General features: G+C 45.5%; 1 protein-coding gene across 3 annotated transcripts in view; it reads left to right on the top strand.

The window, feature by feature from the left end:
- Positions 1-15835, top strand: part of HDLBP (high density lipoprotein binding protein) — an 87034-nt gene that overhangs the window by 41377 nt on the left and 29822 nt on the right. For all 3 annotated transcript variants that reach the window (XM_024214396.3, XM_024214394.2, XM_024214397.3), the window contains exons 3-19: positions 47-159; positions 1261-1415; positions 2178-2393; positions 4130-4336; positions 4892-5107; positions 5965-6171; positions 6472-6579; positions 7266-7370; positions 7916-7994; positions 8762-8901; positions 9255-9359; positions 9556-9669; positions 10098-10184; positions 10354-10485; positions 11568-11786; positions 12884-13105; positions 13419-13637. In XM_024214396.3, the coding sequence (XP_024070164.1) occupies positions 84-159; positions 1261-1415; positions 2178-2393; positions 4130-4336; positions 4892-5107; positions 5965-6171; positions 6472-6579; positions 7266-7370; positions 7916-7994; positions 8762-8901; positions 9255-9359; positions 9556-9669; positions 10098-10184; positions 10354-10485; positions 11568-11786; positions 12884-13105; positions 13419-13637 (2607 nt within the window). In that variant the 5' untranslated portion in view covers positions 47-83. The remainder of the gene's footprint in view (positions 1-46; positions 160-1260; positions 1416-2177; positions 2394-4129; positions 4337-4891; positions 5108-5964; positions 6172-6471; positions 6580-7265; positions 7371-7915; positions 7995-8761; positions 8902-9254; positions 9360-9555; positions 9670-10097; positions 10185-10353; positions 10486-11567; positions 11787-12883; positions 13106-13418; positions 13638-15835) is intronic.

Consider the following 15835-nt stretch of genomic DNA (forward strand, 5'->3'; position numbering starts at 1 on the left):
GTTATGGTGATGCTGGTGATAAGCAGTGCACCCTGCTCTCTCCCAGTGGCATACCCGGATTGTGTGTAGGTGGGAAATCGACAATGAGCTCTGTGGCAGTTTTGACCCAGGAGAGCTTCGCTGAACACCGCAGCGGCCTGGCTCAGCAGCAGGTGAAAGGTAAGATGGTCACAAAGTTCCTATGAAATCCCACTTGATATTCGCTGCACAGATGGGGTCCCTCCTGCTACCTACAAGTGCTTCAGAATTGCAGGGTACTTGTGGGCAGCCAAAGAAGAGATCTCCTTATTCATAGTATGGTTGGGCCATCAGATTATGGTTAACCACCTAGAGTAGGATGGTAGTATTTCATATCTATTTTGCCCAGGTGTAAATGACCTGAGAGAATCAGGCCCTCAGCCTCTATAAGGAATCCTCCTTTTAAGCAGATTGTGACAACAATGGTAGAATAGGGTGTATCTGGGAGAGCAACACACAGTGATGTGAGAGTACTTGCTCTTTTAGTAGCAGGGTCAGGCACCGTGGGCTGTTTCCTGCCACACACTCTCTTTCATAGCCGCAGCTATGTGGGAGAAGCTACTGGTGGACTCTGTCTCCCATCCTTCCAACACAGTGGGCCAACTCTAACTTGAGAAGAGTTGCACCTTCTTCACAACAGATCTTAACTTGGTCCAGTGTACTTAGAGCTCTTACTAGTTCCCTAGTGGATCGTACCTGAGCTCCCCCTTGCCCAATATCCAGGATTTTGCTGGACTTTCTCTGCTCTGTTTGCTCCAACCCTCCATGTCCCTCAGTCTCTTCACCTCAGCTTGATTCCACACCTGCCCCTCCTACCTTCCTATCCCTTGCCCTGTCTGCCTCATCCTCTTTACTTTTCTTTGCATATAGCTGATCCCCCTCTTAACTGAACCCACCCTAAATAAATGCATATTGTGGCACTAATGTGCAGTTTGTTGCCATCACTTTATTCACTCTGCTGGTGTGTTTTGCTCTTTCCCCCACCCTGTGTTTGTCATGTCTATTTAGATTGTAATCTCTTTGGGGCAGGGACTTGTCTACTTCTCTCTTTATACAGTACCTACCACAATGGAGCCCTGTTCTGGGTTGGTCCTTGGGCACTGCCATAATAAACCTAATTATTAATGATCATTCCCAATAGTGCACAACCTGCTTCCCTCAACCCTACTTAAATAGACATCTGCAATGGGCATGAATGGGAGAATTGCTGGGAATTAAAACTTTGTATTTGCCTCACTGCAGTTGCAGCTTTAAACTCTGAAGAGGAAAATGACCCTCCAACTTATAAGGATGCCTTTCCTCCACTCCCTGAGAAAGCAGCATGTTTGGAACCTGCCCAGGAACCGGCTGGTGCCTGGAGCAAAATTCGACCGATCAAGGCTTCTGTCATCACTCAGGTTGGTGGAAGCCAAACTTCTAATCCCCCCCCCCCCCCACCCCCGCAACAGTCTGTCTCCTCCCCATTCCAAAAATAATACAGATGAGCATCTTAAGAACTCATTAGGTAGTATGCTGAGCGAGGGTGGAGAGTGGTTTCCTCCTCTCCAGTGACCCAGGGTACAGGGAGAGGAAGTACTGCAGGTGAAAGTGATATGCCAAGAGGGTTAAACAGAAGGGCGCTACTTGCAGAGAGGAGTATGCCCAGCATTGCTGTGATAGAGAGTTCAGTGGAAGAGGAGTTAGCTAAAAGAGTCTTATTCTTGTCCGTACACCCTCATTTGATAAATAGTATTGGTAATCCTGAGAATGGACAAGAATATCCTGAGTTCTAATACCTAATACTAAAACTTTGAAAGGATATAAAAGCTTATGCTTCAGGGCTTAAGTTCATCTCTAACTGGGGTCGGGGAGTTAGAATGAGACCTTTCTGGGAACAGACTATCCCACTTCTGCCTGCTGTGGGGTTCTTGCACCTTCCTCTGAAAGCATGTAATTCTGGCATGCAGCAGATTCCTGTGGCATAAATAAAGCAGCTTATTAAAACTGCCAAGAATTGATGGCTCAGCCTACTGCATGAGTATCTTAATTTAGTGAAGGGTGAAGATCCAGTGTAGTAACCCAACTCGTAGCCTATGCAGTAGGGCTTGTCCATATAACTCAACAGCCTGTGTCACGCTGAATAATCTGCCCTCGCTTCACCTGTTATATGGGTTGATCAGGTGTTTCATGTACCGCTGGAGGAAAGGAAATACAAGGACATGAACCAGTTTGGAGAAGGAGAGCAGGCCAAGATCTGCCTGGACATCATGCAGAAGACTGGTGCTCACCTGGAGCTCTCTCTCGCAAAGGACCAGGGTCTTTCGATCATGGTCTCTGGCAAGCTGGAAGCAGTCATGAAAGCTCGGAAGGAGATTGTCGCTCGGCTTCAGACACAGGTGAGTGTATCTAACTGTTCTCTTCTACTTGTCTTTGCTCCTCCAACAAGATGCCCTGCTGCTTGGAGGCCTTTGGGCGTGGGTGCTCATAAACTGAAGGGTTGTAATTAGATGATTAATCTAGTTTTGCCTTGCCTCTTTCAAAATGCACAAATGATGAATTGGGATGGAGACCAGGCTTGAAATAAGGTTCAAAGCTAATTACAGGCCATGGTGTAAACTCCTCCCCAGCTAGATCCCTGCAATATCTGCTATACAAACAAGACATTGTACCTGGGGAGACTGCAGACCCCTCACAAGAAGCTGGTATTGCCTGGGAGATGGCTAACAGTTAGTGTGGTATATACATACAGATAAATGGAGGAGGTGAAGGAGAGGAGTTACTAGATAGTAATACAATCAGGGGTTTCTGATGGCATAGCTTACAAGTGGGACTTGAGTACCAGAACCCCGTAGATGCAATTGTTTTCTCCTCTCACTGCTGCATATTTTTATAATCTGTCTGAGGACAAGAGAGTATTATCAAAGCTTTCTTTCTATATTTTTTAACGTCTCTCAGCTCACTTTTGACTTGCCGTTAAGGTTTCTCAAATGCATTTCCAGTAGAGGCAGTTGCCATTGATAACACTAATGTACACACCACAACAGTACCTTTCCACCCACACATCGCACCCAATCAGATGGTAAACAATGATACAAGCTCTAGAAGGGGGCACATCTGGGAGTGCTGTAGGAGAGCACTTTTTGCTCAAATATAGCACATTGGGCTAAGATTTCCTATTGCACTTGCCTAGAGTCTGTTTCCACCCCTTCCTCATCCCTGTATTCTTGTTTTAAACACCCCCCCCCCCCCCCCCCAAAAAAAGAGTAGCAGGCAGTAGAGTTGAAGCCCAAGTTGTGTCTATAGGCTACACCGCTAAGGATTTTTGTGTTTGCCTTGACTTTTTCATGTGTGTAACTTCTTAAAGTCTCTATATACATGAACTGGCATCAAGAGATCCCATAGGATCATAAGCCACCAAGATAGCAAAAAGGTTAAAACTGAAGTGATGGGATATACAAGAAAAGGAAATATTCCCAAGCACATACCTAACCCTTAATGGCAGATTCAGAGAGTAGGTTCTGAAAAAGTAGCCTCTACAGTCCTGGGATGACTCCAGGAACAGTACCTTTTGCTAGTAGAGCACATGTTCAAACGTACCACTTCAGTAGTGAGCAAAGGTTACCATCTAATGGCTGTCTGCTCTCTGTGAAATAAGTGGTCTTGATCGAGTCCCTAGTGAACAAGTGCCCACATGCTAAGGTCTTGGCAACCTTAGCAGCAGAGGCCAAAAGTCTGAATCAACACACACCCTCAAGGCAGGCTCTCTAAACTGTAGCTGCAGTACCAAGTTGCTTGCGCTGCTCCTGCCCATGGTGTATCTAGGGGACCTTGCCATCAGCGACTAGGGGACTTCAGTCTCCAGAGCTTCCTTCTCATATCTCTTACAAGATCTAAATTAACTCAAAATACTGCTATTTGGGTGAGGAAAGCAATTAATCTTTCATTTTTGTTGGTAATACAGGCTCCATAGAGGGAAATAATCAGTATCTTATTCCTGAGACAGAACATAGCCCCTGGCTAAGGGGACTTGTCTTGTTCTGTAACGCCATCCTGAGAGGCAGCTAACTTGGGTCTTCTGTTTCTGACCATGACAGATGAGTACTCATTCCAGTGTTTGGTTCCTGTGTTGCAGGCTTCAGCAACAGTTGCCATTCCCAAGGAGCATCATCGCTTTGTCATTGGCAAGAATGGCGAGAAGCTGCAGGACCTGGAGCTCAAAACTGCAACCAAAATCCAGATCCCCCGCCCGGACGACCCCAGCAACCAGATCAAGATCACCGGCACCAAGGAAGGGATAGAGAAGGCCCGACACGAGATCCTGCTGATCTCCGCTGAGCAGGTATCTGAGTGGCACCTTCATCTTCCCTGCCTCCTGGGAACAGGTAGATGCATGCTGTCGCACAAGATGGTGCAGCCTCCTTGTACAAAAGGACTGTAGTTCAGTGGAGAGACAGTGTTGTGTTTAGTGGTCAAAGTGCAGCTCTAGGAGTCAGGAGCCCTGGCCTCAAGCCCTGCATGCCACTGGCTCTGTTCCTCCACCTTTCCGTTTCTACAAAGACAGATAGGGAGTATTACCATTTTAAAATGTTATGAATCCTTGGGGTGAAAAAGGCTATAGGTGCCAGGTGAAAGGAGGAGGGGTTTCATGAATGGGAATGTTGTCATGATATAGGTAGTAAGGCTCTTACAGGAGCTGAAGATTTAAGGGGTGAATTTTAAAAGGATTATGAACACAAGGGATACTTGTATCCAGGGGTATAGGGCACTCTTGTAGAGCGGTAAGAAGTCATACTTGAGAACTCTGCTCTCCAGAGTGGGGACTTTCCAGCACACTTTACCTAGAACATACCCATGGAGCTCTGTGAATAATCTGTCTTGTTTTGCCTTTGTGAAGGATAAGCGTGCAGTGGAGAGACTGGATGTGGATAAAGTGTACCACCCCTTCATTGCTGGCCCTTTCAACAAGCTGGTGAGTGAGATCATGCAGGAGACAGGGACACGCATCAACATTCCACCACCCAGCGTCAACAAGACCGAGATAGTCTTCACAGGTGAAAAGGAGCAGCTGGCCCAAGCTGTAGCTCGTATTAAGAAGATCTATGAGGAGAAGGTATGGGTGCTCTAGAGAGAGTCTCTCGCATTCATAACTGCCTCTTCCTCCCTACATTATGTTACCCACCATATACTCCTCTTCCTCCCTACATTATGTTACCCACCATATACCCTTCCCATAAGTTTTGTCTGTTGGATCTGGTCAGCTGTGTTGCCCATCTGCTGTTGGAGAAAAGTGGGTCTTGTGGTGTGATGAGGTATTGAATGTTCGGCTTTTAACATTTCTTATGTGGTCAGCCTGCCACAAGGAATTGCATCTGATTTAAATTTTAAAAAAACAAAACCCAAAACTGAGGGAAGGAGGAATTTCAGGACAAATGGGGCTTGGAGACTAGCTGGCTTGTTATGATAGCTGCAGAGTACATGTCTCTCCTGTTAACTTTCCATTAGCTGCTATTGACATTCCAGCTATGAATCGCAGGACTGCTCCCCCATGGCGGAGTCTGAATACTTTACCTTTGCTGAAATCCCTATCATATAACTCATGTACTTATTGCAGTCTGGGTATCACCTTGAGAACACAATTGGGAATCAAGGTAGGTACGATATACATGTGTGCAAGCACATATGGCTCTCCTTGCCCCAGGGAGTTTACAATCTAATAGCAGATGGCATGCTTTATTTGAAAATCCTTATAAGCACCAGATTTGATCATAGATCCCAGCAAGAGCCCAACGTGTATATTTTAAAAAAAAAAAAAAAAAAAAATTGTCCTGGATTACCCTACAGCTGGTTCATTCTTTCTTCCTTATCCTGCTCCTTTCTGGGCAAAGAGTTTTACTGTATCTGGTGGCTTCCCCCCTTTTCTTTCCCTGCCACTTGTGATTGATGCCCTCACACCTCTTCCCCACACAGAAAAAAAAGACTACGACCATTGCAGTGGAGGTGAAAAAGTCCCAGCACAAATATGTCATTGGCCCCAAGGGGAATTCCCTGCAGGAGATCTTGGAGAAAACTGGAGTCTCAGTCGAGATCCCACCCACTGACAGCAGCTCTGAGACGGTGATACTGCGTGGCGAGCCTGAAAAACTTGGGCAGGCATTGACTGAAGTCTATGCCAAGGTAATGCATAAATAGTACATGTCAGCTTAAGTTGCCAAGCCATGTCTTTTAGATTGGGGGGGCCCCCCCATAAGCAACTTTCTGCACTACTCTGGCTAAAAGGCATAGATTTGAATGGATCCCCAAGCATCTGGAGGCCATGAGCATCTCCAGTGTGCTCTTGTATATGGATAGCTAACTTGAGAACTCTGTACTAACAAGGCTGGTGCTGAGATGCAAGCTGCAATAGCCCTTGTATGGTGGGTATGTTGTGATGGGCCTTCATAGTCATTCGTGTTCATAGTCTTTCCTCTCCCCTAGGCTAACAGCTTCACCGTCTCCTCAGTCTCTGCCCCCTCCTGGCTTCACCGTTTCATCATTGGAAAGAAAGGACAAAATCTGGCCAAAATCACTCAGCAGATGCCAAAGGTATAGACAGTTCATGGCAGCCTCACCCACTCCACTCAACTCCTCTGCCTTTCCTTAGAGAAATGGTCTCTGCCCTCTCTCTCCGAACCTCTCTAAAGGTGTCTAGATTTCTGGTAAATACTATAGGCTTGTCGCTAGAAATGGACGGGAATGGAGAAGAGAGCATCCTTCTTTACAAGATGCTCTTGCAGTTGGGATCCGTAATACCACTTTTCCCTTCAGAATATCTCCTTTTTTATATAGGTTCAAATAATCAGTAAGACAGGCTGAACTCTCCATATGAAAGTTTGTGCAATTCTTATTAAACAACCTCAAGATGTAGTAATTGCATCTCTGTATGGTGCTGTCATTCACGGGCTTCAAAGGGTCAGTAAGCTGATTTCCCCCCCCCCCCCCCCCCGGTAAAATGGAGATCATAGGTGGAGTGAGGTGCCCAAAGTCACTCTGGGAGTCAGGAGTAGAACCCAGGGCACCTGCTCTAGACACTTAACCATGTGGCCTTTGATATAGGTGGTCATCCCTTCATAAAAATAAGCAAAGGATAACATGCAATTTGTGTGCTCCCCAAGTGGGAGGGAAACAAATCAGCCCTCAGCAGCAGAGATGGATGGCTTTGTCATGGCCAGCAGCATTGATCTGGGTTGCACGTCTTGAAGCTTTTACAGCATTCCTTGTCTTGTTTAAAGGTTCATATCGAGTTCACTGAAGGGGAGGATAAAATCACCCTTGAGGGACCCACAGAGGACGTGAATGTGGCTCAGGAACAGATTGAGGTCATGGTCAAGGATCTGGTGAGTTGGCATGTTGTAGCTTCAGTGGGGTAAGGCTCTGAGCTATTGTAAAAGTAAGAAGAATGCAGAGATGGCAGTAACAAGAAACAAGGGCCAGCTTGCAAATCCTCTTTTTTTTATAAACATTGTACCCCCAGATGGGGGACAGAGATGTGACAAAAAGCAGGCAGTCTAGACAGATACAATGAGTTGAAATTAAAGCATTCATCATGAAGCATCCTCTGACTCTCAGTAATTTGCCTTAAGACTTACTAAGAGATGGAGTGGTGTTGATGCAATACAAGAAGACTCTTCCAGGTGGTGGTAGCTGCCCAAGAGAAGGCTTTCACTTTAGGACTGGTGAGATTGCATGGGGGCTTAGTGTTTCACACACTGGGCACTACTAGTACAGACCAGAGTAACTTAATGATGCTGTTCAACTCAGCAGCAGTAGGAGTGTTTGTGGTTAGTTGTCAAAGGGCTAGCATTGATATTCAATTATTATGGACAACAGATGCAAGAACTAGTGCTCTGCAGTCTACCTAACCCTGCACTGCTCTTTGCAGATAAACCGGATGGATTACGTGGAGATCAATGTTGACCACAAGTTCCACCGACACCTCATTGGAAAGAATGGAGCCAATAGTGAGTGAGATGCCTTTTTATGGGCAATGTAATATGCTCTTACAGCTGTATTTTATCCATCTCCTTAATCTTCATTAGACAGTGGCTGAAATTCCACGGGCCGTATTAATATCACATGTTGTCTTTACACTGATCAGCAGCTTCTCAAAAGGGCTGTTCACTCAAGGAACATTAGATGAGGCGCAAGCTACAAGACTTATTTTAACTCTTGAAGTTGTCCTGGAGGATTAGATGGGTGTGAAACCTCTTCATCCAAGATGAGAGGCCTCCCTCCAGATCAGGGTGGAGAGTTAACTTAAGAGGAAAGGTTTAACTAATAGAAAAAATTATCTGGGAAGATGGTCCTGGAGAGTAGACTCTAAGTTCATGCCTATTTGTGCCTGCAGAAGGAACATCTGATTCAAGTTGTTGTTGTTCCAGGAATAAAAGTGGCAGATACTGCATTCCTTGTATCTGTAGACGCTGTGCTGTCTGTTCTTGTAGGTTCTTGCTGAGAGTTTTTTCTACTGAGCAATAGACAATCCTGCTTTTTGCTGAGCTCCCAGGTGGAAAAGCTTTACCTCACCACCTCTTTTTAAAAATCCCCCTCTTCTCCTTCCCTTCTTCTCCTCCCCCTCCTCTTCCCCCCCCCCCCCCCCCCCCTTGGAGAGGCTGGCCTAGGGTTCAGGTAATCCCTATATAAGAGAACTGTTTCTCCTAGCTTCCAGTCCTGCACTGGTAGGTGTGACAGAATGGACGAGTGTTTCAGCAAAATCTTTCTCTTGCAGTTAACAGGATCAAAGATCAGTACAAGGTGTCTGTGCGTATTCCTCCAGACAATGAGAAGAGCAACCTGATCAGAATTGAAGGAGACCCTCAAGGTGTCCACCAGGCCAAGAAGGAGCTGCTGGAACTTGCTTCACGTATGGTGAGCAAGAAAGCACCACATAATTGACTTTGACTAACAGAGACCCCATTGGCCATGTGTCTATACCATTTCTTATGACTACTTCTGGAATTAGAGCAAAGGTGGCCTTTCCCCACAACCAGCACTTGTGTACCATGCTGTACTCTTGCCGGAAGCAGAGTAAATTTAATGTTTGTCTATGGGTGTTTGAGTCCACTTTTCAGCTTTAGGGAAAAATAGCTCTAGTCTGGCATAGAAGATGAATTATCTGAAAGACGTGACTGCCTGATCAATTGCCATCCCGCAAAATGAAGTAAATAAAGGGCATGGAACTCATCCTGATGAAAACATAATTGTCATCTATATGTTCTCAGGAAAACGAACGTACCAAGGACCTAATTATTGAGCAGAGATTCCATCGAACCATCATTGGGCAGAAGGGTGAGCGGATCCGGGAAATCCGAGATAAATTCCCAGAGGTAAGGCTTCTCCTAGCAAGCTGCAATTTGCAATCTGTGTGTCACTCTGTCCCTCCTTAGCAAGAATGTTCTTTAACACAAAGACCCTTTCTACTGAAGGGTTACTGATTCTTGGGACAGAGGAATTGTGCTGTGCTATGCCAATCACACCTTTGCATGTTACGTGATTCTGCTGTTAAGTGACCACCTCTTGCAGGTTATCATCAACTTCCCAGACCCAGCACACAAGAGCGACATTGTCCAACTTAGAGGACCCAAGAACGAGGTGGAAAAATGCACAAAGTACATGCAGAAGATGGTGGCAGACCTGGTATGAGAGCTTCCTGTGTTGTCTTCCCCACCTCCCAGTCTTTAGTTTTGGGACAGAGGATAACTCTGTGCTGACATCACACTTGAGCTTTGTCTGAAACCTTAGAATGTACAGCAGATGGGTGAGACCCCTGCATTGTGCTGATGTTTAGTAATGAAGGGACAGCTCTTCTTCCAGTGGCTCCAGGATAACTGAGTGAGAAGGGGATCACCTCCCAAACCCATAGCTTCAGTCTGTTTTGAGTTAATTTACTTTTCTGACCTTCTCTCATCAGCAGTCAGGCAACTTCTAGGCAGAATGGTAAACAGAGGCTCTTTTCCAGATGTTTTAAGAAATCCTAACAGAAATAGAAAGGGTGAGGCATGACCAAGTTTGTTGGTGTGACTTCATCTCCTCAGCTAACTAATTCTATTCTTTCTCTTTGTAAGGTTGAAAACAGCTTTTCTATTTCTGTTCCCATCTTCAAACAATTCCACAAGAACATCATTGGGAAAGGAGGTGCCAACATCAAAAAGGTGACGTTGCTACTGGCCCTCAAATGTTCTACAAAGTTCCTTAGTTCTCTCTGCCTTCAGCTACCTTCCACTCATCAATCCCACCTGCTTGGTGGTGAAGTAAAACTTAACCTTCCAGAGCTTCCTCCTCCATGCTCAACCTCAAACATGTATTTGTTTCTTATTGCAGATCCGTGAAGAAAGCAACACCAAGATCGATCTCCCAGCAGAGAACAGCAACTCAGAGACAATCATCATCACTGGCAAGAGAGCAAACTGTGAAGCTGCTCGCCACCGAATTCTCTCCATCCAAAAAGAGCTGGTAACAGGAACTGGTTAATTTAAGGTGTTATAAATGGAGCACAGAGGCCTGACAAAACATAGGTGACATGACATCACCTTAAATACACAAAAACGATGCAAACTAATTATACAGGAGGTAGTTAAACTTAAAGAATCCGGTCTCTTATGTGTTGAGTTCATGACTTGAATGTTAGCATGCTTAAGATCAAAGAGCCCAGCGTCTCAGCAAAAGATACTTACGGTCCTTTCCCAAGAGGTTCTTGTCTTATGCCTAATTGTCTTGGCAGTTTCTTTAGTCAGGCCTCCATATCCAACTTATTAGGTTGCAAATCCTGAGAGCTGATGCTAAAAATCCTATATTAAAGACAGTTGAACTCAAGGAAACTTTAAAAAAAAAAAAAAAAAAAAAAAATTCATTGTTCAAATTCTGACTGTTAACAGTGCTAGCAACTGAACTGCTTAATAAAATGTTTAATACAGAGGTTGCTTTAATTTGAGACCAATCTCCCCAGATAACTGAGGATCACCAAATTGAAAGGAGTCCTCAAAACATAGCAAGCTTTGTCAGGTCACCAAAGTAGGGAAAAAAATCTACCTGCCTAATCCTGAGAACATCTAGGAAAGACAAGTCCAGGATACAATTTCCAGTGGTATGTATTGCAGCCACTTGTCTCCATGTGGAGGTTTTCATGAATCTAGCCAGTACTTCTGACCAGAATCTTTTTGAATATACATTATTCATTTCTCTTCTGAAAGAAGCATCATCTACTAAAACTCTTCTTTGTGCCCAAATGGTAACCATGCCATGGGAGGGAGGGGGGTAATACTTTTTCCCAGTGCCCATTATTGTGCTGGGAGACTGGCATGTGCTGGCACATCCAGCTGCTGCTTGGCAGATATCCCAAATCCTCTGCTCAGATTTGCTTTTTAATAAGCGGTTGTGTGGTCATCTCCCAGTACTGAAATCCCCAATAATCTCAGTATTCTGATATCAGCAGAAGAGGAACAGACTGCCTGGGTCTGCTTCCCCCTTACCTCAACAGTCTCCTCCCAACAGCTTGCCATACAATCCAACCTTAATGCCCTGGCTTCTTCTCCTAGGCTGACATCACAGAGGTTGAGGTCTCCATCCCCTCAAAGCTCCACAACTCCCTCATCGGTGCCAAAGGACGCTTCATTCGCTCGATCATGGAGGAGTGTGGTGGGGTCCACATCCACTTTCCCACAGAGGGCTCTGGCAGTGATACCGTCACCATCAGAGGCCCTGCTCAGGATGTGGAGAAGGCCAAGAAACAGCTGCTGCACCTGGCAGAGGAGAAGGTGAGCCCTGCGAATAGGTAGAAGGATCAGATCCAACCAGTCTCTTCCCTCTTAATGTGTGATCAATCCCCCTCTGTGTGCCTTACCACAAAGAGGTGCTGGGTGGGGTGGACCATATAAGGGGGGCCCTGTCTTTTTTGGGTCACTATACTCGTACTGTAAACGCAGTCGGAACACTGGTACCACCACTCCTAGGACAAGAGGCCCTAATCCTGGTGGTTTTCCAGTTAGTAAAAGAACTAGCTGCTTTGCCAGCAAAGTGACTTAACCCCTTTGTTTGATTTGCCCTTTGCTCAAATGCCTCTTTGGGTCAGGATGAAGGAGCAGAAACATTGTCCTCTTCCACCCCCCACACCCTCACCCCACTTGGAACTGAAACACACTGGTGTGTGACTGGAGTTAGTTAAACTCCGAGAGAGGCAACTTTCCTTCACTCCTCCCTCCTATCTGGCCTTAGCCCATGCCTGCAGATTCCAAATGAGTGGCATTATTTTTTCACATCCCTTGATATAATTAGATGTAATTAGGGTCTCAAGTGACAGGACGTTACTCTAAGATGCATGACTGGCCACTTTATTTATTAACAAAACTTTCCTGGAAATGGCATGTTATGGGCCAGACTCTCACAGCTGCGGTAAGCCTGCGTAGCTGGCCAGTGGCGTGACACTGGTTTATCCTGGTATGGGTTTGGCCCATCTTGTGAATGAGCAGTTCTCTGGCTCACTTGGTCCTGCTCCCGTCTGCTTTCAGTACTATTTTAATCCTGCTGCATTCTTACTTCCGATATGCCACAACGCAATCCAGTAAGGTGACATCCTCCCAAATGCAAGTTCTCATGGTGCAAACATTCTGGTGCCTGGAGAACATGAAGTAACATCTCTGATCTTGCAGATACCAGAATGCTTCTAGTTTGCTTTTACTTTGAAAGATTGGATTTCTAGGCTGTGACACTAGTCATGCTTAGCCAAATGTGCATGTACACAGATTTATTCCAGAAGTTTCTCCATATATTCTGATGGTGAAATAATTGTGTTTGCATGTACTCTTGAGTACTCATTTGTGCTTTGTTCTCTGGGGGGGGGGCTGACCTCCATTAGCAAACTAAAAGTTACACAGTGGACCTTCGTGCCAAGCCAGAGTATCACAAATTCCTGATTGGCAAAGGTGGTGGCAATATCCGCAAGGTGCGTGATAACACGGGGGCCCGCATCATCTTCCCAACCTCTGAAGACAAAGACCAGGAGCTGATTACCATCATGGGGACCGAGGGGGCTGTCAAGGAGGCTCAGAAGGAGTTGGAGGCACTCATCAAGAACCTGGTGAGGGAGGCTTCCTCCATTCACTTCCGTCTTTCTATCCACACTTCCCATGTGCGTTTCTCTGCAGCATAGGTGGTAGCAGGTGCTAACCTGTCAGTTGGGAGGAACTGCTTGGCCCTGGATATGGATGACATGTCTATTTGAGAGGCCCTGGTAGGAGCTCAAGAATTAAGATATGCATGTTTATCATTAGAGAAGTGGGTTGTGTGCAGTGTAGAGGAGTGTCCCATGTTGTGAGCTATGGAAGGCATTTTTTAATCCAGAAGTAGAGTGCAATGAATAAACACCACTGTGTAATGTCTCCTCTCCGCAGGATAATGTGGTTGAGGACTTCATGGTGGTGGACCCCAAGCACCACCGACACTTTGTAATCCGGAGAGGGCAGGTTCTCCGTGAGATTGCTGATGAATACGGTGGTGTGATGGTCAGTTTCCCCCGCTCTGGCACCCAGAGTGACAAGGTCACCCTCAAGGGAGCAAAGGACTGTGTGGAGGCAGCCAAGAAACGCATCCTGGAGATCATTGAGGACCTGGTGTGTGTCCCAGCAGGCTTGTTTTATTAAGAAGCAGCCACTCTATTTCTTGCATGTATCACAAGTCCCTTTTCTGTACCACCCCTCCTTCCCCAAAAAATCCCCTGCTCCATGTAATGTGGAGGGTCCTGTTTTTGCCCAGTCTCTGACCTGAGGAACCTGGGGCCCATGTGACCTGCCATAGTGTATCTGACACTCTGAGCCTGGGTCAAAACCTAGGAATCTCCAGGGTAACCCCCTAATTAGATCCTAGCCTAGGAAAGGTACCTGGCCTCCCCAGCGGCCTGGCTGGGAGGAGATATACATCCCCTTTTGGCCTTCCCTTAGCCAGCTGTTTGGGTTGGCAGTTTCTTCTCGGCCAAGACTCTGCTGTGTTTCCTGTGCACTTCAATTCCTTAATGCCTATGAGTCCTTCTCCGCTCAAGGTCCCTGCCTCCCCTCTCATTGTAGGAGCAGAAGGGTGGTGGTTAGGGGTCCTAATTCTCTTCTAGGTATCTTTCTGGCTTGCTCTGTTCAGCCCTTTTGTGTCTTCTGGGGGAAGTGAGCTGTACTTTCAACACTGTCTTATTAAAGAGTAGCTTTCACTTGCTCCTGACTCTGACACATACCGATCTGGGAGATGATGCACAGAGCACTTCAGGCAATGGGTGCTAACTTTGGGGTTCCTGGCTCAAAAATTGGAGCCAGTCCTCCCAAGGCTGGCTCTTACAACTCACCAGCGGTTAAGTACCTGTGCTCTTGTCCTTGCCTCCAAAACAAGCTGTTCCCCAGCCTCCCTCCCTCCCCCTGAAGAGCCTCGTGAAGGAGAGGTGTGCACATGGGAATGGAGTTCTGGTCTGTGGCCCTTAGTCAGGTGTGGGGTAGCTTTTGGAGGACAGGCTGTCTTTTGTTTCTTGGACGCGGAGGTACAAGGGATTCTGGAAATGTATTGGACAGAATAATTGTTGCTCTGTCCCAACTAGGGCTGTCGATTAATCGCAGTTAACTCACGATTAACTAAAAAAAATCATGACTAATTGCAGTTTTAATCACACTGTTAAACAAAAGATTACCAATTGAAATTTATTAAATATTTTGGATGTTTTTCTGCATTTTTCATATATCTTGTATTCTGTGTTGTAATTGAAATCAAAGTATGTATATTGATTACAAATATTTGCACTGTAAAAATGATAAACAGAAGAAATAGTATTTTTCAGTTCACCTCATACAAGTACTGTAGTGCAATCTTTGTCCTGAAAGTGCAACTTACAAATGTGATTTTATTTTTTTTATTTTTGTTGTTGCATAATTGCACTCAAACAAAACAATGTAAAACTTCAGAAGCTACGAGTCCACTCAGTCCTAATTCTTGTTCAGCCAATCATTCAGACAAACAAGTTTGTTTACATTTTCAGGAGATAATGCTGCCCTCTTCTCAGTTTCTGGTGACGTAAATAAGAACAGCCATTTGCATGGCAGAGATGCTAAACGTTTGTATGCCCCTTCATGCTTCGGCCACCATTTGAGCGGACGTGCTTCCATGCTGATGACACTTGTTTAAAAAAAAATTAGTTAATTAAATTTGTGACTGAACTCCTTGGGGAAGAATTGTATGTCCCCTGATCTGTTTTACCCTCATTCTGCCATATATTTCATGTTCTAGCAGTCTCGGATGATGACCCTGCACGTTTTCATTTTAAGGACACTTTCACTGCAGATTTGCCAAATTTGCAAAGAAGGTACCAATGTGAGATTTGTAAAGATAGCTACAGCACTCGACCCAAGATTTAAGAATCTGAAGTGCCTTCCAAAATCTGAGCAGGACTAGGTATGGAGCATGCTTTCAGAAGTCTTAAAAGAGCAACGCTCCGATGCGGAAACTACAGAACCTGAACCACCAAAAAAGAATCAATCTTCTGCTGGTGGCATCTGATTCAGATAATGAACATGCGTCTGTCCGCACGGCTTTGGATGGTTTTCAAGCAAACCCCGTCATCAACATGGATGCATGCCCCCTGGAATGGTAGTTGACGCATGCGCATCTGGCACATAAATATCTTGCCAGTCCGGTTACAACAGGGCCATGAGAATACCTGTCCTCACTTTCAGGTAACATTGTAAACAAGAAGCAGGCAGCAATATCTCCTGTAAATGTAAACAAACTTGTTTGTCTGAATGATTGGCTGAACAAGAAGTAGGACTGAGTGGACTTGCAA

The sequence above is a fragment of the Terrapene carolina genome, unplaced genomic scaffold, assembly GCF_002925995.2.
Source record: "Terrapene carolina triunguis isolate 2854851 unplaced genomic scaffold, T_m_triunguis-2.0 Scaffold837, whole genome shotgun sequence".
Taxonomy (NCBI): domain Eukaryota; kingdom Metazoa; phylum Chordata; order Testudines; family Emydidae; genus Terrapene; species Terrapene triunguis.